This window comes from Tyto alba, unplaced genomic scaffold, assembly GCF_018691265.1.
Source record: "Tyto alba isolate M040663 unplaced genomic scaffold, T.alba_DEE_v4.0 Super-Scaffold_7, whole genome shotgun sequence".
Taxonomy (NCBI): Eukaryota; Metazoa; Chordata; class Aves; order Strigiformes; family Tytonidae; genus Tyto; species Tyto alba.
The window spans coordinates 2,149,954-2,170,071 of record NW_024881328.1 but is presented as its reverse complement, the minus strand read 5'-3'; the positions used below and the strand labels follow the sequence as shown (position 1 = coordinate 2,170,071).

Sequence of the window (20,118 nt, the reverse complement as noted above, 5' to 3'; positions counted from 1 at the left end):
CACTGGCCCTGAATATTGCTTGTGTTGAGAAGAGCATCCTGAGGCTTCGGGGTTAAAAACCCATGGGGGATGAGTGAGGAAAGTTTACGCTTGTAAAAATTCATTTGCTTACCCAAAGAGCTGGTGGCTTTGTAGGATCTTGGGTCACTACGTGACCTCTGCTTACCTGCTGCAAGAGCTATTATTTATTAGCAATAAATACTTGCAGAAAAAAATGATGTAATGCCTGTGTCTGAATTCCCAATGCACCTGCGGTTGGTTTTAGGACAAAATAATGTGTGCTGTGACCGGGTCGCAACACTCTATTCTGGTTCTACGAGAGGCAGGGGGAATATTTTTGCAGCACACGTGCGCCGTTGGGGTTGCGTTTGGGACAGCTCTGTGCGTGCCCTCGTGCAAGGAGCCGTTTCGGCAAAGCCGCGCGCCCGGCGCTCGAGGCCATTTCCCCGCTCGCAGCGCCTCTTCTTTTATATTTCATGCCAAGTTGCCTGGCAGGGCGCGCTACGTAAACGCTCATGTGTCGTTCAGTTTGACGCCTGCCGTGCTGTGAAATGTCTGTCTCGAGCAGGGAGGATGAGGAGGAGGGAGGGGGAGCTCGCCGGCGAGGGTGAGGCACGTGGACACGCTCGGGATTAGGGCGCAGCAGGGGCAGCCGGTGCCCGTCAAGGCCGGGTTTTCTTGGGAGGGAACAAAGGGAGAAAAGACAGAGGTGTTTGCTCAGCGGCCACGTGTGATTGTTCAGTCAAACCCAGACGCCTCATTCTTGGCAAATACTCGGAGCCTAACACTTGAGCGCTGAAAGGCGGCGAAAGAAAAACACTTCAGGAAGGTTACATGAAAATGTGAGTGGTGAAACAGTAAATATTAGGGCTGGTAGCTTGAAGATCCATAATTTTCAAGCACAAAATCACTCATATGATGCGCATGCTTGCATGTCATACATTTTTACCGACTCTTTTATTGTCAGACCAGGCAGACATAATGTAAGGGAGCCTCGGGGGTCAGTTATAACGGAGTAAAAGACAAAGCAGTCTTGCTGTATGAAGTATTTCTCATTATGCCTAGAAAGTCACTCGTCCGTGGTTTACTTTGGCTTCCTGCACACCTCTTCTGTTGGGTTGCGGTGGTGCCTGCAGTAGTTAGACCTGTAAATATTTCCAATATAAACCAAAGTTTATAACTTGCTTTTAAAAATTCACTTGGGATTGAAGCCTGGCATGTGAGAGCCTTTTCTTGTGTTTACATTCTTACGTGTAACAAACTTGCAGATGAATTCCTTTCACTGTTGGTCAGGTACTTGAGTGCAGAAAAGAGGGACGTGAATAATTTGCAGTTTTTAACAAGTGTTTATTGCTCTTCTACTCCCTTCTGGGCAGCGTGAAGTGAGGTGCAGAGACCCGGCCTCGCCGGCAATACGGGAGGGCTGTCAGGCAGAGAAGAGAGCTCAGCTGTGTGCAGGGAAAATTAAAAATGGGCATTAAAGGCCACTTTTGCTTAAGTGAACTGCGAGCACCTGATCAGTGAGTTCACGTCTGCTTCAGGAGCAGAGGAGTTTTGTCTGAGAGATGGTTTTGCAAAGAAGGCTCGTGCTGAGATCCATCAGAGACATAAAACCTGGGACCGGGCCGGGGGCCAGGCTTTTCATCCCTGAGTTCATTTATTTTTCTTGGTTTATTCAGCGCTTAATATTATTCAAATGAAGATTTTGTTTCTATACCGACATAAATCAGGGAGGCTGCCAACCTGCACTGTTTCCCCTGTGCCCGAGGACTAAACCACGGTGGCCGTGTGGGTTTTATTTGCTTTTAGTTTCCCCTGGAGTGTGCAGCCCTGGTCCCAGCCCGCGGGCGACAGCGAAGCGGAGGGGTGGCCGGGTCCATCGCCCCGCCGGAGCGCCCGCCCGCCCCGTGAAATAGTCTGTCCTCACATTTTAAGTGGAATTTCCTGTATTGCCGTTTGTGCCTACCTTATGCACCTCTGGATTTTATTCTGTTTTTGGGGGGCTTTTATGCATATATTTATATAGTAATGATGTTTGGATTTTGTTGTGTGTGGGGTTTTTTGGCTTTTTTTTTTTTTTTTTTTGTGGGCCCTTTAATATAAGAATAGTTCAAATATTAGTATGTATTTGCATAAGAAACTCACCCTGAATAAATTACATGTATTTACATCCATATGTGTGTCAGAGAAAAGGTGCATTCATATATATGAAACTGTTTAAGCTTTCACTGAATTCAGGCGTTTTTAGGTGTGCTACCATACAAATCTAGCTGTGCAATTGCAATCTTACATCTGATCTGTATTCTTAAAATGGTAGAAAGGGAGCATTTTCTTTTTTTTTGGTTAACATAGTGTGAAAAATACAAGTTCCGTGTTGTGGAAACGTTCTTACGGATTCCTAACAGAAATAGCTACGTTTTCCTTCCTGTGTAGGCATCCAGTAGAGCAGTAACACAAGGGCGCGAGAGGAAAAAGAAAGTGCATGTGATAATACGAGCCCCACTTTTTCTTATTTTTGTCATCTAATTCCAAAGTGCCTCTTTCACCATATTTTTTGCAGGGAAGAAGCCTCAGTGATGTTGGAGTGCATTTTTGCCAAACGCCTTCAGCGCAGGCCCAGCGCTCAACTGAAGAATATTTCTGGGCAGCTCGAGCACGGGGACACAGCGATGTCCGTGGGCAGCGGGGGCTTTGCTGTTTCACCCCTCTCCCCCTGCAGAAGCAGGATCGCTGCTTCCCCCGGCTCTCACCGGGGCCAAGTGTGGGAAGCGTGAAGCTCTGGGCTCGGGGCGCAGCCGAGCACGGGCACAGTTGCTCCTTCTCTTGTTTCCCGTTGTTTCTGGATAAGCGAACTGCCCCTCTTTTATTGCTGCCCTTTGAACCCCGTGGGCTCACCCCGCGTCGCCGGCGTAGTTACGGTGGGAAAAGATTTGGGGGTTTCTATCGAAGTGCACGTAGGATAATTCGTGATCATCAGCTGCTTTGAAAATTGCAGTTAGATGAAGTGGAACTGCTGGTTTTCGGAGAGCTTGCCTCTTTTCCCCAACGAGGCCGACTTTGCAGACTCTCTGCGACCACGGCTTTAGGTGATGGAGAAGTCAGGAGTCCTCCGTGCAGGAGGGGGGAGGTCGGAGGCATCGCGTTCCACCCAACCCCTGCAAATCGCTTCTCTCGTCCTCAGGTATAAATATCTAGATATAATATAAAGTGGTGCTCCAAAACATTCAGGACGTGTACGGGGGTAGCATCCTTCTCGCCTCGTTACCCCGCTGGCTGGGGCATCCCCGCTTGATTCCTGCCCCATGGCATCCCCTCCCCACCCAGGCTTCTGCGGGGTGCTCGGGGCTGCCTCTCCTCCCCCCCGGAAATCAAGGGGCTGTCGGGCAGCACGGCTTTATTTCGCAGATGAGATTGGCACCTTTGGGAAGAACGTGGCCTTTGAACCGACGGTTCTTTGCAGCTGCTTTTGTGCTGAGATTCTGCAGTCGCCTTGTGGGCGCAGATGGCAGGTGGGTTTTGGCAGCTGCTGATAGGTGCTGCTGCCCTTAATTTCAGTTTTTCTTTTCAGCTGAGTGACTGATGAACAGCAGTTCCGTTACACAGGTAGCTCTGCAACATTTGCTCCTATTTTCATAGTGTTTGCAGCGAACAAGGGGATGGGATCCTCCGATCTACAGTAAAGCTTTTTTCAAGTGAGGTACAGCTAAAAGTTGAGGAAAACACCCAAAACCCATCAGCGTATGTGGGATAACTGTTGAGGTGCTCGAGCTTCACCCCTCTGTACTACTGCATGCCAGTGCGGGGTCAGAAAAAGTGTAAAAATCCCTGCAAAACCGTATCTGTCTGTCTGTCTTCCACCGCTTCCCTGTCCTGCAGCATCTCGGCTGCCCGGCGGGGAGGACTTCTCTCACCCCGAGCGGCTGGGATCATGTGGACTGACCACATCTCTTGGCATGTGTATTTTGGTTCTTTGGAAGGCACTTTCTCAGACATTTCACTAAAACGGCTTTAATTTTGGATTTTGTGGTTTGCTTTATCAGGAGCGAGTGTCTGAATGATTTAATAAAGCTGCGAGGCTTGCTTGGAGCAATCTTCCAGCCCGGGTGAGTCAGCGGTGAGTTGAGCTTTGAAGCTTTTGTAGCATGAAACTATTTTTCAGTGGTGAATTAATGAGGTTTCAGCTTCTCCAAAATATGAAATGCATTAGGCCAAGTCTGAATTTTTGAAAGGAACAAACAGCTTTGTGGGAGCAGCCGTCGCCCTTGGCCACTGAAACCTTCGAGAGGTTTCCCAGATGAAGTTGCAGCAGCGACGTCGGAGGCGTCGACGGACTCGCCACAGGCTCCCACGCAGGGGGAAAGGGATTTTGACCCAGGACACGAGCTGTGGCTGACAACATTCCCACTCGTGCCTGCGGCTTCGTGTGCAGGGATGTTAAACATCTCCGTGTCGGCGCTTTCATCTGCACGACGCCCGTGCTCGTATCTCTAGTGTGGGGATTAACCTCTGCGAAGAGCTTGGAAGTTAAATCCTAATTTATTATGAACAGGCAAGAGCGTCAGCGCTGATGAAGCAGGGAGGCAAAGTGAAGAGCAGCGCGTGGCAGCTCAGAGGAGGGGTGATGAGCGTGGCCAGGGGCTGGGGGAAGCTGTGGAGAACCGCGGGGCTGGGAAAACAGGCGTCGAAACAAGCCCCGTGGCACCCGAGTGGCGTGGATGTCGTCCCCCCACGGCCGCGTGGGGCAGGGTCCCCTCGGCTCTCTCGCTGGGAACGTCTCCGGGCCGCGCTCCGTCGGGATTCAGGGCTGGTGTGCTGCCAGCAGAACTGCTGTGAGCGGGGCCGTTTGTCTGTAAACACCCAGGAGGTGACTGACCTCCCAAGAAGTATTTATCCTTCCCTGCCGCTGGATTTCTGGATGGTTTAGTCCTTCCTTGTCTGCTGGGGAACCGCAGGTACTCGCAGCGGTTTTCTGGTTCCCAGCTTTCCCCTTCGATGTGTAAAGCAGACGCTGCTGGATGACCTCATCAGGCCCACTGAGATGTACGTGGGGAATCACGGATCCAGAGTTTAAAAGAATTTGCCTTTTTTTTTTTCCCTAATCGTGCTTCTGAGGATGAGCTTCGTGCGAGTGTCCCCAGGGCAGCCCCGGGCCGAGGTGACCCCCCCCCACCCCCCAGCATGGGCCGTGTCCTCTGAGCGGGGACGCTGCAGCCATCAGCAAGTCACCCCGTGCTGGTGAGTCTGGTCCTGCTCTTCCCAGAGCTCTCCCTGCAGAGCCAGGCTGTGTTTAGGAGGAGAAAGGACCCGTGCAGTGAAAGCACAGGTGTTTTCAGATCAAAGATTGGTTTAATAAATAAAAAAAAAACCAAAACAAAACACCACCCCCCCCCCAAAAAAAAAAAAAAAACAACCAAAAAAGAAGGAGGAAGATTAGAATGATAAGTACATTTAATTTTAGCCTAGCTTGGATTCCTCGTAAAGTCAACGGACTTTGAGATTGTTTCACTCGCCTCCAGCTTTCCTAAATAAACACACCGGAGCAGGACTGAGAAGTTAAGTAGCACAGAAAATTGCAAAAAGTTAAATTTTAATATTGTAGGAGAATATTAAGGGCTCTTTTACAGGCCGGGGCCTGGAATTAAATTTTAATACTGTACAGAAATACCAAGGGTTGTTTTAGTAGGCAGCTACTGAAGTCGGCAAGAGACTTTTTTCTTTCTTTCCCTTGCAGAATGGGTCAGAGTTAGGGGCAGGGTGAGGGAAGGGGCGAGGGGGGCTCCTCCTTGGCAGCGCTGCGAGCTGACCTTCTCCAGCAGTGGCAAATGAGGCGAGTTTGGGGCCAGGGTCTTGTTTTTACAGAGTTTTATCCCAGGCTAAAGAGACCTGATTGTCTCCAACCTCCTGCGTCGCGGCGTTGGGGTGATCTGGTCGGTGTGTGTTTCACCCGGGGAGTGTTTTGAGATGAAAAAATGCTGTACTAAGGCTTTAGACGTTGTAGACCTTTAGTAGACGGCGAGTCAGGAGTAACTGAAGTGAGTGGGGTGAGTAAGGAGGTGTCACTCGTGACAGCTTCGTGGGCCCGAGTCACCATCAAACTGCTCTGGAGTTGGTTATCCCAGCAGAGGAGGAGAAGAGCCGAGTAGCTGTGCGTCATCCGTCATCGTCCGAGCCTTAAAGGATGAGCACAGAGCCCTGGCTCGTCGCTGCGGCCTGCGCATCCTCTGCTCAGTAAAGGAGATGTCTCTGTGTAACATTATCAACTGGTTTCACACCGACTAAATTTGGAAAATGTGAAGGAACATTCACAAACTCAGAAATCGTACATACCTGACAGTAAAGGGGGACAAAGCCAGTGTCTTTCTGAATGTAGATGAAGAGACCTGAACTGCGTGTTACGTTGCTTTCCATTCTCTTTTTATTATTTTTGGAATGTGGTTACTTTTGGATCCTAGCTTCTGGGAAGACGTAGGCACCTCGCAGTGCCAAGAAGTAAACCTGGATCCACTCAGGAGCCGGTGTTCCATTCTCGGGGTTGCTCTAGCCAGGGAAGGGGGCTGCTCTGTCTCAGTTTTATGGAGGTGGGAGGTATGGATTTGACTTACCAACTAGTTTTGTATTTACTTTGTAACAACTCACTAGATATTAATAAAAGCTTAAAATAGTTCAGGCTGTGCCTTAAAACAGCCGTGACTGTAACACAGAAAAAAATTAAGATTGCAGCTTATCATGGTGAAAGGAGTGGAGATAAAAACAGGAGAGCTGGAGGCAAAAGGCAATAGTCGTGGCTGTTAGGAAACTCTGCGAGGAATTGGGAAGTTTAACTGAAGAGCTGGAGAATGAGCTCAGAGTAGGAAATTCCAGGTGAGGATAAGGGGTCCCTGAAGTCTGCTATTGCTGGAGTAGTGAGCAGAGCTTTGATGTCGGTATGTAAATCTGAATCTAATTTACAAGGGCCAAGAATATTGTTTTAAATGTATTAAAGCCCTGATCTTCATCATCAGTGCTGTTGTGAAGCCAAAAACTACCCAGGTTTATTTTTCTGTCTCTTGGGTAGTAGTGCAAATCAGGAATAATCTCAATCCAGAGGAAGGGTGGGAGGGGAAAGCGAGCTGGGAATTAGGTCTCAGGAATAGAAGTTACTCTGCCGTGTCTCCTGGAGGATTAGTGACCTGCCATGTTGGAGATGCTGGAGTTGCACATTAGGTTTTACTTCCTTTCATTTAAAGTTAACTCTTTTTTTTTTGCTCTCGTAGTTAAAGTTAACGCTTTAAAGTTTAACTCTTTGCTGAAGTGGCTTTTAAATTTTGCCACCTTCCAGCTCTGAATTTCGCAGCCTTGCCTGGCCGGGCTGAGCTTTGCCTGGCGTGATGCAGGGCTGGCTTTTGCCATCACCGTCCGGCTGGTGGAAATATCTCATATTTTAGGGGTACACGTGTTCCTGTTGTCTTCCTAACGCATGCAGGGCCATTCATGGGAACAAATGGATCAGGAGGACTCGGTCATGTTTGTTGCTAGCACATTAGTGCCATGAATCATAAATTTGCTAGCACTTTAGTGCCATGAATCATAAATAAAAGGGATTTAGACTTAAAGATGATAAGATTAATAAGAAAGAGCAACAGCCTATTGCTATTAATTAGCAATGCTTTTGAGTCAGTCAAGTTGCTGCTACGCCTCTTTTCCAAAACACTGAGCCTTTTAATTCCCATTAAAACGAGGAATAAGTTAGAAAAAACGCAGCTCACTCATCCCACCGCCAGCCTCTAGCGTGCGGTGCCGATGCCGGTGTGACCTGGTCTGCAGTTTGAACCCGTGGTTGCGTGCTGGTCCTTTCCTTAGCAAAACCACAGATGCTGCTGAGCGCTTTGATATTTCTGCGACGTGAATAAACTCAGCCAGTTGGGCACTTTCTCCCTCTGCAGCGCGTGGGCTGCTGTTTTAGTGTTTTCTCCGGATAATGTTGATAACGTGCTTTGCCCCCGGGGCCACCAGCAGCCCCGTTTTCGTGGAAGGGGACGGCATGCAGATCCCCGAGGGGCAGGTTGGAGGCCAAGTGCCGTGGCAGTGGTGCCCAGCTCTTGCAGGTTGGCCCCCAAAAGGCGACTTCAGTGCCAAAAAGCGTAAGCAGAGCCTACGCGGTTTCTGGAGTCATTTCAGATGCTTTGTCGACTCAAAACCTGATTGGAAACTGCTTTTCCATGGAGACTTCTGGAGGGCAGGGGTAGGAAGGTTACAACCATCAAGCCAGCGGGTCGTAGTAGACGGCACAGAATTTGATTGGTTTCAAACAGGGCAGCGAAGAGCAATCCCCAGCTTTTACCTTGACTTATGGAGTGGTTCGGCTGGCAGCGACGAAGCTGTATTTACAGTCGCTTTCTTTTTTTTCGGGGGGGTGGCACGTGAAGTGCAAAGCTGAGGCGCCTGCACTAGCGTCCTGCTTTCCTCCGGCCGCCCGTGGCCAGAACATCGCGCCGCTGCCGGGGACGGAGCGAGGATTTTCCTGCCCCGGGCTGGACTGCTGCTCTTTGCTCTCGCACCGAGACGGGTGAAATCGTCTCCTCGGGACGAGGCTCAAGCTCGCCACGTCCTGGTGCGCAGCCGGTACCGAGTCATCTGGCCCCGTGCTGCAGAGACGCTGGCGGGGCTGCCAGTTTGGATGGAGCTGGGCTTTATTTCATAGGTTAAAAATACATATATTTCCTTGATGCGCCCTTGGTTTTATTTTTAACTCTTAAGCAATTTCATATTTTGTAGGTCTGCTAGTATTTCCCCCGGTTTTCCATCTGCTACTGTGATTAAGTTCTAGCTTTATAGTGCCAACCCAGAGCAAACGGAATGGAAACCTTACCTATATTATTTGGCATGTAGCAGTAGACATGAATAACTTCGGAATTTGTGGGGAAAAAGAGAAGTTATGTGTTTTTGGAGCCAAAATATGATTGGAAACGGGCCCTTGCAGACAGCACGATGCCGTGTCGGATCTAGCTGCGGTTCCTTCTGAGTGCAGCGCTCCAGATCTGCGTTTGTAGGTGTTTCTGAGGGGTCGGAAACATCACTCGGAGGCTGTAAAGCGGTGGTGCGCACCGATTTCCTATTGCCTCGCAGACGTCGAGGCAGAATGATGTGCCAGAGGTTTGCTTTTTTTTTTTTTTTTTTTTTTTTTGGTCCCTCTTCAGTCCTAGATGGAATGGAAATTTGCAGTACGGTGAGGAAGACGGGACTCATTTCCTAAGGCTGTGAGTCGGTGGGAGCTGCAGAGCTCACCCGGGCACCAATGCTTGCCCAGGACCGGTGGGCGTCAGCGTTTTCCGCAGGGACCCGGCGTAACAACAGGGTGCAAGGGGCAAAACCCCAAGGGGCTGCTTCAGCTGCCACTAAAAGAAATGGTCTTTTATGGCCCAAGATGGAAGGTGGGTGTCCAGTATAAAGGTGCAGTTCTTCTTCCTGAGCTGATGGCAGTCTGCTTTGCTGGCGGAGAGCCTCCAGCTGCGTAAGTGCTGGTGGTGACATGAGGGACAGTGAGGGATGACCTGGTTGGGGACACAGGCAGGCGAGGAGAGAGCGGGGCCATCCCTTCTGGCAATGGCAGGGATTTAGATTGTATCAGGAGTGGAATAGTTACGCTATCAAAGGCCTTCAAAGAGTGAACTCTAATTAGATGGAGGGAGAAATCACAAGTCCTGTAGTTAACTAAAAAATGCTGGTATGTGTGAAGCCCATAGTCATATAAGAGCTGGAAGTGGCCAGGAGACATTTGTGAGTCATTTCACTGATCCACAGAGAACAAGAAATCCAGACTACTAATGCATCTGGTTCGTTATGACTCGAGTCAAAGCTATTGCAACTGGTAAGGTCAAGCCAAGCCAATTCAGTAGCCTTCTTTGCCATAGTTACTGATGCAACAGCTACAGGTTATGCAATTAGATCTAGCACACTTGGATTTTAGAAAGCCAATTGGTATCATGCCATGTATGAACATAAAGAAAATATATTGCTTCCCATTTAAGTAAAAATACCATGGTTTAGAAACGAGTTTTCCAGCAGGGAACGTTGTTAACACTAAGACCAGCTGAAGAACAGCGTTATTCCAGGTTTTAGAGAAGGTATGATCTACACCTGCGCTAGTTTGTACAAAGGAACAAGGGTTGTTTGGTACAACCACTGACAGGCTTAGCGGAGGCGTTGAGCAGGGCCAGTGTGCTGGGGCACCGGCCTGGGGGGCTGCAGAAGAGGCGAGCCGAAGGATGGGGAGCTCCGGGGGAACAGGGGATCCCTTCCAGCAGAAATCTCAGGGATGGGGAGAAGGGAATAAATCTGCACGACCATCGGAGAGCCTCAGGTTGGGAGTGAGAACATCCTGCGGTAGTTTCCAGTAAATGAGTGCAATCTGATCCAGTTGCTCAGAAAACCATTCAAACTGATTTATGTGTAAAACGTAAAAGTTAATGTCAAACTGCCTCTGCCAGCGTGAAAAGCCCCGGTCCAAGTGCATTCCCTCCTTCCCGCATGAGTGATGAAGCCAGAGGGGCAGCAGGCAGCAGAAGCAGTAGTTTCCTTCCCAGTTCCCTCCAGAAGAGATGAAGGAAGGGGCTGCTGGGGTGACCCGCCGTGGTTTGCCTCAGCCCAGGGTCCTGCCCGTAGCGTGGTAATGGACTTGCACACAAGCAGGTTTCAAAACCGCTTTCAACCTCTTACTGAGAAGTGAGTAGGTACAAATCATCCACTGCTTACACACAGGGATTTGAACCTGGTTGCACACAGCGTATTAATAAATAACTTCACCTGTCGGAGCAGGGCAGGGGGGTATCTGAAGTGAATTGCAGTAATTGTTGAAATACATGAAATGGTTGTGGGCAGCAAAACGACGTGGAGCGAAGGAGTTCACATTTCAGAATGAGCTCAGATTTAATTCATTTCAAGATGAGATCACTGGAACCTGCTGCCTGGGTCTTGTTTTCCCTGTTTCAGGCTTTCATCCCTGCTGAACTCTTGCCATGACTGAATTCTGCAAAGGTTTCCAGGCAGGTTTCTTGTCCAAGCGCCAGCCTGGTTGGGTAAGCTGATTAGCTGTAAGAAGATCAGAGTTTGACAAGGAGTGTAGGTAAACAGTGAAGCTTTTCCTACAGCTGAGATTTAGTGTAGCTATGAAATATGTTTGCATCCTCGGAGGTAAGGAGTGGTGCTTGAAGAAGCCCCAGGAAAAATACCAAGAAGTGCATTAAAATGGTAAGTAGAACTGATAAGGTACATGGTGAGAGACTGAGAGAAGAATCAAGCATAGATATGATCACAGCCTATAAATACTGCCAACATGACAGCACAGATGAGCAAAAGGAAGAATATTTGTTATCTGATGAAAAACAAGCTTTAGGAAGAATAGTCATCACAGCAGCAGGGCGATGAGGGGATCCCCAGGACCGAGTGGCACTCCTGAGCTGGGATGGAGGGAGATAAGGTCTTGAGGGATGACATAAATAGTTCAGGAACACGCAGATGGTGAGATTGGCAGGAGACTTACGCTGTCCTCGCCTCCCTCGGTGGTCCCGCGTGGACCAGGAGGTGGAAGACCCTTGGGGGTCTGCGGTATTCCCGCTGAGGAGAGGCATTTGCTGTCCCGCCGAAGACGTGGAAGGGCGGTGTTTGAGCCGCTGTTCCTGCCCGTGCTCCCGTGCTGGCAGGGAGGGAAGGTGCTTCAGATGGCTGCAGCAGCCTCCGCTCCCCCGCCCGGCCTCCTCGCAGCCATCGCTGCCCGTGGGCCGCAATGCCACATCTGCTCCTGAATCACGCCCGAGCCCTCCTGCTTTCCAGCCCGGGCTGCACAAATAAACCCAGCGAGAGGGAAATCTGAAACGACGTCTGCGAGGGAGCCGGGTCAGGAGCGGCCCTGGCCCTGTGGCTGCTTCCCCCCAGGGCTGAACTGGGCTGAGAGTCAGCCCGGTCTGCAAATCAGCAAAGCAACCAAGGCATGAAAGTCCTGGGTGAGGTGCAGGGGAAGGTAATCCCGCGTTGTACGCAAGCGCTGCGGTACGGGTGGGGAAAGCCTTGTCTTTGCGATGGGGACGTAGGGCTCAGCCACCCAAAAAGTGTTGGAAAGCTTTGCCGTCGGGGCCAGCCACTGCCAGTTAACCTCGCGGCTCTCCTTCAAAGCCCACCATCCCCTAAAGCTCGCCCGGTTGTTGCGGCGCCCGTCAGTGCTACACTCACCGTCCCGGCGGCACGGGGATCGCCCTTGGAGCCTGCAGTCCCTGTCCGGGGACTGATTCAATCTTAAATTTTGATTTTACAACGTGCCGTTCAGGGTAAGCAGACTGGGCTGATCATAGCAGAGGCTCTTGTTGGTGTTTGTGGCAGCCTGGGCTATCCGCATCCCTCTTTCGTTCCCCGGGACAAGGTTTGTGCAAGGAAATGGAGGATGGTCTGCGCCCCAGGCTGTGTGAGTCCGGCTGTAGCAGACAGTGTTTCTGAGGATCCCCAGGACAGCCTGCTTTTATTAAATCTGTAAAACTGCCTATCGCACAGGTTGGGAAGATCCGTGCTTCTGGAGCAGAGTGTTTCGGTACCTAAACGCCGATTTATTGATTGCTGCTTCTCTGCAGGCTTATTCAACAGCCCTTTGGTTGTGGCTTCTTTTCACGTCTCCTGCAGCCTTTTTAAAATTAATCGTGGAAGGGCCGTGCCTGCCGGCGCTGGAGGTGTGAGCAGCACCGGTCTGACCCCGCTGTGCTGGGCAGTGCCGCAGGGACCGCCCGGCGCTTCGCTCCCACCCCAGCAGCGGTCCAGGACAGCCCGCCAGCCACTTGTGATCCTGAAGGGTTAATTGGGGTGTTGGAGCTGGAGCTGGAGAGGTGCTGGAGACCAAGAGGTGCTCAGCGGGTTTTTTTATTGGGACGGTGGATAGGGAGGCTCTCCAGACTTGGGGTTTGCAAAGCTGTCTCTCCTTCCTGCGTTCTCCGGGAGCGTGAGCGCAACGGTTACGCCGGGGCCTCTCGGGAAATAAACTGCCTTGAGAGCGAGTGGCCAGCCTGGGCTGCCCTGCCCCAGACTACTGCCCGTGGAAAGACAGCTCAGCTGACATCAAAGGAGCCAGCAAACAATAGGCATCACCTAATTGCTGCCTCCCTCCTCCCCTGCCTTCTGGCTCCTTGCTGCAGGTTGTCATTCGCTGCCTCGAGATTGTTATCTTTGCGTGTGCGAGGACGTCAGGATGGGCAGCAGCAGTCCTGCCTCCCGCGTGGGGGTTATCCAGATAAGGTTGCACGCGGGTGACTTTGAGAAACCTGAATAACGTCCTGCTGTTGAAATCAAAGGAAATGGCATTTCCGCATCTCCTTTGGAGGCAACTGGCCTTCTGCTGTCCCCAGCCCTGCCCTTCGGCGCCTTGCGATTCACTGGCGCTTTTGGGGGCAAAGGTGCCGTTTGTAGGGAATGTTTCGGAATGATCCTGTCAACAGGAATTCAAAGAAAACAATTAAAGCAACCGCAGCCACTCGGTTTGCTCCCGTCTGACTCCGCCAGAGCCCAAGCCCTCCGTGGTCCCTCACGTTTGCTTTCTCTTTCTCTGCAGAATGCGATGAACTTGCCGCCCGACAAAGCCCGGCTGCTGCGGCAGTACGACAACGAGAAGAAGTGGGAGCTCATCTGTGACCAGGTAAGGGAGGTCTGGAGGTGTTCTTGGCAGACATCCATCCCACTGAGAGCACCAACTGGGTTTCATCGGCAGTGTCCTTGGGCTTAGAGAGCGATCTTAGAGAGGGACAAGTACTTGAATGGTTTCAAACACTCGTTTCTTTGGCCTTATGCTCCATTACTGGTAACGACACATAGAAACCTTGGAGGAACAATGCCCTTTTTCACCACAGAGTGCAATTCCCCTCTGATATTACCATCACCCCTGTGCCCATTTCCTCTGGGCAGTGAATGCTACTTATTTTGCCCAGCCACAAACCCAGGGACAATGACCTTCACTCACCTCTCCACGGGTGCTTTGAGTTTGGTCTGCCTTGACCTCTGTAACGTGAACGAATGGTCTTGACCCAATGAACATTTGGCTTTCCGCATCACGAGCCGGTGTCGCAGTTGGTGGTAGCTGTTGCCTTCAAGGAGAGGCGAACGGTGAGGCAGCCTGAATTTCTCCTTGCCTCCAGAGGCTGAGCGGCAACCTCGGATTAAGCAGCGCCGTATTCTGTGCGGCATCTTCGGTGGGTGAGCTCTGCTGTGGCGTGCAGACTTGGCAGCAGTATAGAACAGCTAGCGGGTGGGCTCTGCCGTGAGATGTGAACAGAAACAGCATCCTTTAGAGAAAGCGAAGCCTGCAAAAGGTTGTGCAAAAGTGGGGGGGGGGGGGGCGGGGGGTGTGAGCCAACAGCAAAATCGGGTTCTGCCGTAAACTTCCAAAGTAATTGCTAATGAAAATAATCGATCCAGGACTGAGAAAGTGGGATGTTTCATTGAAATGTAAACACAGCAGTACCAGGATGAGAGTTTGGCAGAAGGTATAGTCACGCTGTGAGGTCAGGAACATTTTAAGAAATAGATTTATGGGAGACTTCCTATGTAGCTGTTACAGTGGTGGAGTCTGTGATAAAATCAGCTACCTTGAAGTAAAGCTGAAGAAAGAATGACTTGCTTTTTTTCCACGAGTTTTCTGTGCGGAGAATGTAAAGCGTTGAACTATTTAAAGTTTCGGTTTAGTGAGGCACTGAACAAATTACTTAATCTACTGTGAGTGATTTGTTTCATGGACGTTTGCCTGGAGCATGCACACTCGGAGCGTGCACGTAGAAGTGCGAGCTCTGTGCCGGAGTCTGCGTGCTGTCTTTTGCGCTGAGTTGGCGGCGGGGCAGGCAGGAGCAGTTAGATCATAGCCCCGATGTGCAAGCTCCCACCTCGGAGCTGATCCGCCCTTCGCAGCGTTGGCAGCTGCCGCTGATTCACTGCTCGGCTCCGCAGCGAGGCAGGGAGGGATGAGCAGATGGAAACGCAGCGCAGGAAAATTGCAATCTGGGGTAATCACGTCTCTTAAGAGCTCCTTGCACAAGGCGTGAGTCCACCCCCCGGGTTGGGACGAGTCTGCTCCCCATTTCTTGGAGAGGGCAGGCAGGGAAGGCTGCTGTGAGGGTCCCGAGGGGGCCAAGAGGTGCCGGTGTGCCACCGTTCCAGGGGAGGTGCTCGGGCAATAAGGGGCTGCGTGCCTGTGATTTGTGGCGGCTCCCACTTGCCAGCTGCTGTAAATTAGAGCAGCCTGGAGCAGGTGTCTGTAAAAGCACCGTAATACACCATATGGGGTGTGAAATATTTATATCTGTCCGCCTAATTATGATGCTAAAAGTACTTCCAGGAATAGATGTTGTACAGAATGTATGTTTTTAGTTTGGATGCAAATTTTAACTGCTATTCTCTATTGGTATCACCCCTTGCACCGTTTTCACCTGGTTTTGCTTAGTGAAGGACTAAGGATGTAAATTAATGCAACAGCTTGAGGAAATTAACTCTTACCCCACTGTGCTGGTTTTCAACTTACATCTGAACGGAAAAAGTGTCCAGAGGTCGCTCTTAAATGATGTTTTCTAAATAGTCTGCAAAGCGGATCTTGGCCATTTGTCTGTGAAATATTTTGAGAATATTAGAGGAGAGAATTCATCCCCCAAAATAAACTCACACTTTTGCAGAAGTGAGATTAACAAAAGTGGGGAACTGCCGCTCTCATGATGATGATGATGGTAATAGTAATAACAGCAACAACAACAGTAATAATAATCTGCCATGAGTAGGACTGTGCACTTTGTGGTGACCTGTTGGAAGGGTTGCTGGGCTGGATGTGGAGGACTCCTCCCGTGTGGTATTTTCTGTTTCTTTGTCTATAGTCCTTGCAAATCACCTGAGCGTTGCTGCTGGTATCCTGAAAGCTTGCTCCTTACCTCTCAGGCTTAGCGTACAAGGAGGAAGAGGAGAAGAGCAAAGCCAGGAAACCTGTTGCTCATCCTGGAGAGGGCTGAGGGTGGTGATCTGGGGGGTGTGAGTGTTGGGAAGGATCCCGGGGGGGAAGAGTGCACCATTTCCTGGCACGGTGCTTTTGGTGTACTCTGGGGCCTCTTTATCCAGCCCCGTGCCATGGGGCATTGCTGACGGGGCACAGGTGCTGAGGGAAGAGGCTGGGGACATCTTGCAAAGTTCTTCATTGCCCTCTAATGGCAAATTGTGGCAGGGGCATCGTCATGTCCTCACCTTTGGAGACACCGGAGGGGTGTGTGGGGAATAACAAATCAAGAGACCCAAGATGGAAGTGGCGCGGTTCACATCCAAGGGTTTATTTCAGCTCGTGGCTAAGAAGTGGGCAGGAATGGGCCCTGTTGGGTGCACAGCCCCGGGTGGGAAGGTTGTGTCGTGCTGGTCCCCGAGCCCTCCAGCTCCGGGTGAAACCCCGGCTCTGCCAAAGAGCGGGGTGATGTTTCCCTGGGAGGGGAGGGCTGCCGGGGCTCGCTGCTTGGTGGGCAGCCCCAGCACAGAAATACGATGTTCTGAGGTTAGGCTGTCAAAAATAGACACCCTTCAAGATAGCCTGGGGAAGGATAACATCTGAAACCGGAGAGGGTACCCTTGGACTGGGGTTCCTTCAGCCTTAGGCTCGACAAGCATGGGCTGTAGTGGTTAGAACCTTCTTTAAATGAGGCAAAAATGTTAATCGCTAAGCGCTGTTATATATTGTAGGAGGCCAGTGCCACACATCCGCACACCCTTTAAGCCAGGCTTGCTTCTGCGCCCCTTCCTCCTCTGCCACTTGTTCATCAACCTCTGCAAAGGCAAAACGGTGTTTCCCCTCCGTAAAGCAGGTGTGGAGGGAGGCAGGTTCTCCTTGCTATTTTGAATTTTTATTTGGGTTTTTGTTTTTTCTTGGTTTTTTTTTTTTTTTTTTTTTGGTGAGATCACGCACCACAGACTGGTTGAGAGCGTAATCGCCCAGAGCCGCGGCGGTAACGTCCGGGGAACGCCGACAGATATCTGCGTGTCCTTTGGATTTTGCACCTCACGCTCAGTGTTACCATACGGTGCCGTTAACCCTTTTGCGGCAGAGAGCTGGATGTTTTTGGACAGCATTCAACCAAGCGTCTTCCATATCTTTGCACGTGCTTCAGTAGCCATTTACAGCTCTGTTTTGAGAGTCTTTGCATTAAAAAAAAAAAAAAAATGTTTTGTAGACCACTGAATGTCCCCTGTTGTGGGTGAAATATGGGGTATCCAGTGTTTTATTGAACTCGCCAGCTTTCGGACGATAGAGGTGCTCACGGCTTCATTTATCTGCCTTGCTGGCCCCGAGAGAGGTGGCTCACTGGAATTTGGAGAGCGAGCAATGGAGCAGTCAGAGGTTGTGCCCGGGGCACGCGGGGTCCAAGGCTCCTTGCAGAAGCGCTGGCGACCTTGTTTTGCAGAAAATTAATAGTGGTGGAAAAGGATCCTTCTGCCCCCTAATTAGCGCAGAGATGAACGGCTGCTGTCATTGCATTCCATAATAAGACCTATCAAGTGACATATTGTCGGGGGTTGCTGGGGCCAGGGCTGAGCTGCTCCCTCCAGGGCTGTGTGGGATGGGGTAGGGGTGGTGGAAATTTGCGCCACGGTTACGACGTCTTTGTGCCTCCAGCCCTGCTTGTCCTCCTCCTTCCACCAGCGTTCACCACCCGTGTGCTTTATGCGCTCCTGGCCGTTGCTGCCTGCCTGCTGGCGATTCCGACAGGCCCGGATACCGGGTCGGGTGAGACGTGTGCTTACCTAATTTGTATGAACCCTAAGAAGGAAAGAGGTTAGTGAGGGTAATAATAATAATAACATATCCCACTAATGCAGAAAATGTCCTGAATGGAAGCAAAAGATCTCTGGAAAAGTCACAATTTCCTGGTTAGGGAATTAATACATTTTCCAGATTTGGGTGAGCAAGAGATGTGTCGAGTTCTTTGTAGGATCACGTGGAAGAGGAGATGCAGAAACCTGGCAGTCCATCTTTGCTGCTGAAGTGAAGGCCCCCAACCCCCTTTTTTTGGTATCCTTCAGAAAAGAAAGTGCTAATTCTGGGGAGTGCTGGTAAAAGAAGCACAGGAGCAGTGTCATGCTCCCGCGTCCAAGCTTTTCCCCTGAGTTCTCACCATTTATTACCCCAAAGGGAGGTGCTGGGGACCAGCTCACCTCCCTGCTCTCTGCTCCGGTGCCGCTGGCTCCTTGCGTGTGCTTCTCTGCTCTCATCTGTCGTGCTGGCTTATAGCACCACTCCTCAGCAATTTTTCAAGTAAGAAAGGGCCTTTTATCCTTGGGAAATTAAGTTAGTTTGTTTTCTAGGTGCTGACAAAGGCAGGGTCGAGTTATTGCTGGTCTGTGCCTTTCTCCTTTCAGGGCTGTAGATAGTGGTGGTGCTTATATGAGTCACGTAGTGGAGATAAAATAGGTTTCATCGGGATTTATTAGCTTTGTTGTGTCTGAATGGCCCAGTCCTGGCGCGACCGGGAGGGGAAGCCACCGTGTCCCAGTCGTGATATCACCCACTGGTTTATGCTTTTTGCTCAGTGCAGTTGGGAGACCCAGAGAGGGATTTTAAACTTTATATGTGTGTGGTAAAACTCCCCGACCTCCTCGTTCACATAGCGTTAAACCCCTTGCTGTATAAATTCCTATTTTGAAAGCGGGTTTGGCCAGTGAGCGATTGCAAATTGCCAGAAGAGGGGAGGAGGAGCAGACAGGAAAAAGCAGTAGTTTTTAACTCGTTATTTACGGCAAGTGGATTACGTGTGAAGAGCAGTGCCTCCGTGTTAGCTGGGAAGCGTGTTTGTCTCTATGGGGAAGTAAATGCTCGCAAGAAGGACCAGAGGACCTTGAGAGGACCCGAGCTGGCCAACCTGCCCAGTCACTTCGAGCATCCCTGGCAAGTGAAATACCAGACTGTGATCCCGCTGGGCCGACGAGCACCGGGCCACCCCACGTGAGCTCTGGCAGCACGTCCACTTTTTTGGGAGGATGGTGGCTGCAAGCAGACGTTGGGGGTGTCCCGGAGGCATCGGGGAGCCTTGGGCTGCCGTCGCTGCGCAGCACCGAGCCCTGGTTCTTGCAGCTTGCGACGTATCAGCCTCTAATATAAAACAGTCAAAGCTGGGTAAACCGAGACAGTAATCATAGCCAGGAAAGGGCAGTTTAAAGGCTAATCCCTCCTGGCTTTCCAAAGCAGAAAAAACACTTTAAGGGGCTATAAAAATGTTTCTGGGACTAGTAGATGTTTCCCACAAGTGGTTCTTGGTTTGGGTCCTTCAACCCAAATAGTTCCATTACACACTAACGAGCAGCATCTTTTTTAATGAAGTCGCTGTAGAGATTATTATATAAATACATAATGACGAACAAAACCATAGAGTATCTGCATCACAGCCTACTGAATGTGCGGCTGAGCCTCTTTAAGAATTTAATTTTGAAGGCTCCAGATACTAAAACTGGCAGCTGGGAAAATCTCCTGTCACTTTAGCAGATGATGGCTGATCAGTTAGTAAGAGAAATAAATCTATAAAATAGCTTCTCTGGAGGATTAGACTAAACCCAGCAGAGCTACATCAGGATGAGAGAACCCCCGGAAAGGGGAGGAATAAACAGGAGAGCTAATGTGGAGCACTGTTAGTCTGGGACTCTGCTGTCAGGGGGAGCAGGCTGCTCGCTGGTGCTCTCCCATCGCCCGCCGCTCTTCAGGAGTGGACCTTCGTCCTGGAGCTCCAGAACTTCGCTCCCTCACTTGCAGATGCAAAGAATAATATTCAGACACGGTTATCAAGTGACGCAGTGAAAACACTCCTACCTTCGTGGTTTTTGTAGGGAAGGACATGGTTATTCAAATGCTGTAACGTCTCTGGAGCGAATATGAAACTGTTGAGGGGGAAAATGAGAAACAGCGATGGTCTCCAAGGTCCAGATATCTCTATTAATTCTCTACTAGTCTACAGTGGGCCAGATTCTCATTTACAGCAAAGTGCTTTTTTTGTCTGTCTGCCAGTCTGAAGAAGTTTTAAAATGGGTTAATGGATGGAAATGGCTTCCAGATAACTTACATTTATGCCCAGTGTAAAGCCACAGTCCACACTATCCTGAGGGGGC

At 50.4% G+C, this 20,118-nt stretch overlaps 1 protein-coding gene across 8 annotated transcripts in view; it reads left to right on the top strand.

Moving 5' to 3' along the window:
* The window catches only part of FMNL2 (formin like 2), a 144,151-nt gene that overhangs the window by 64,029 nt on the left and 60,004 nt on the right, over positions 1-20,118 (top strand). For all 8 annotated transcript variants that reach the window (XM_042783776.1, XM_042783780.1, XM_042783779.1 and 5 more), the window contains exon 2: positions 13,565-13,648. In XM_042783776.1, coding sequence (XP_042639710.1) covers positions 13,565-13,648 — 84 coding nt within the window. The remainder of the gene's footprint in view (positions 1-13,564; positions 13,649-20,118) is intronic.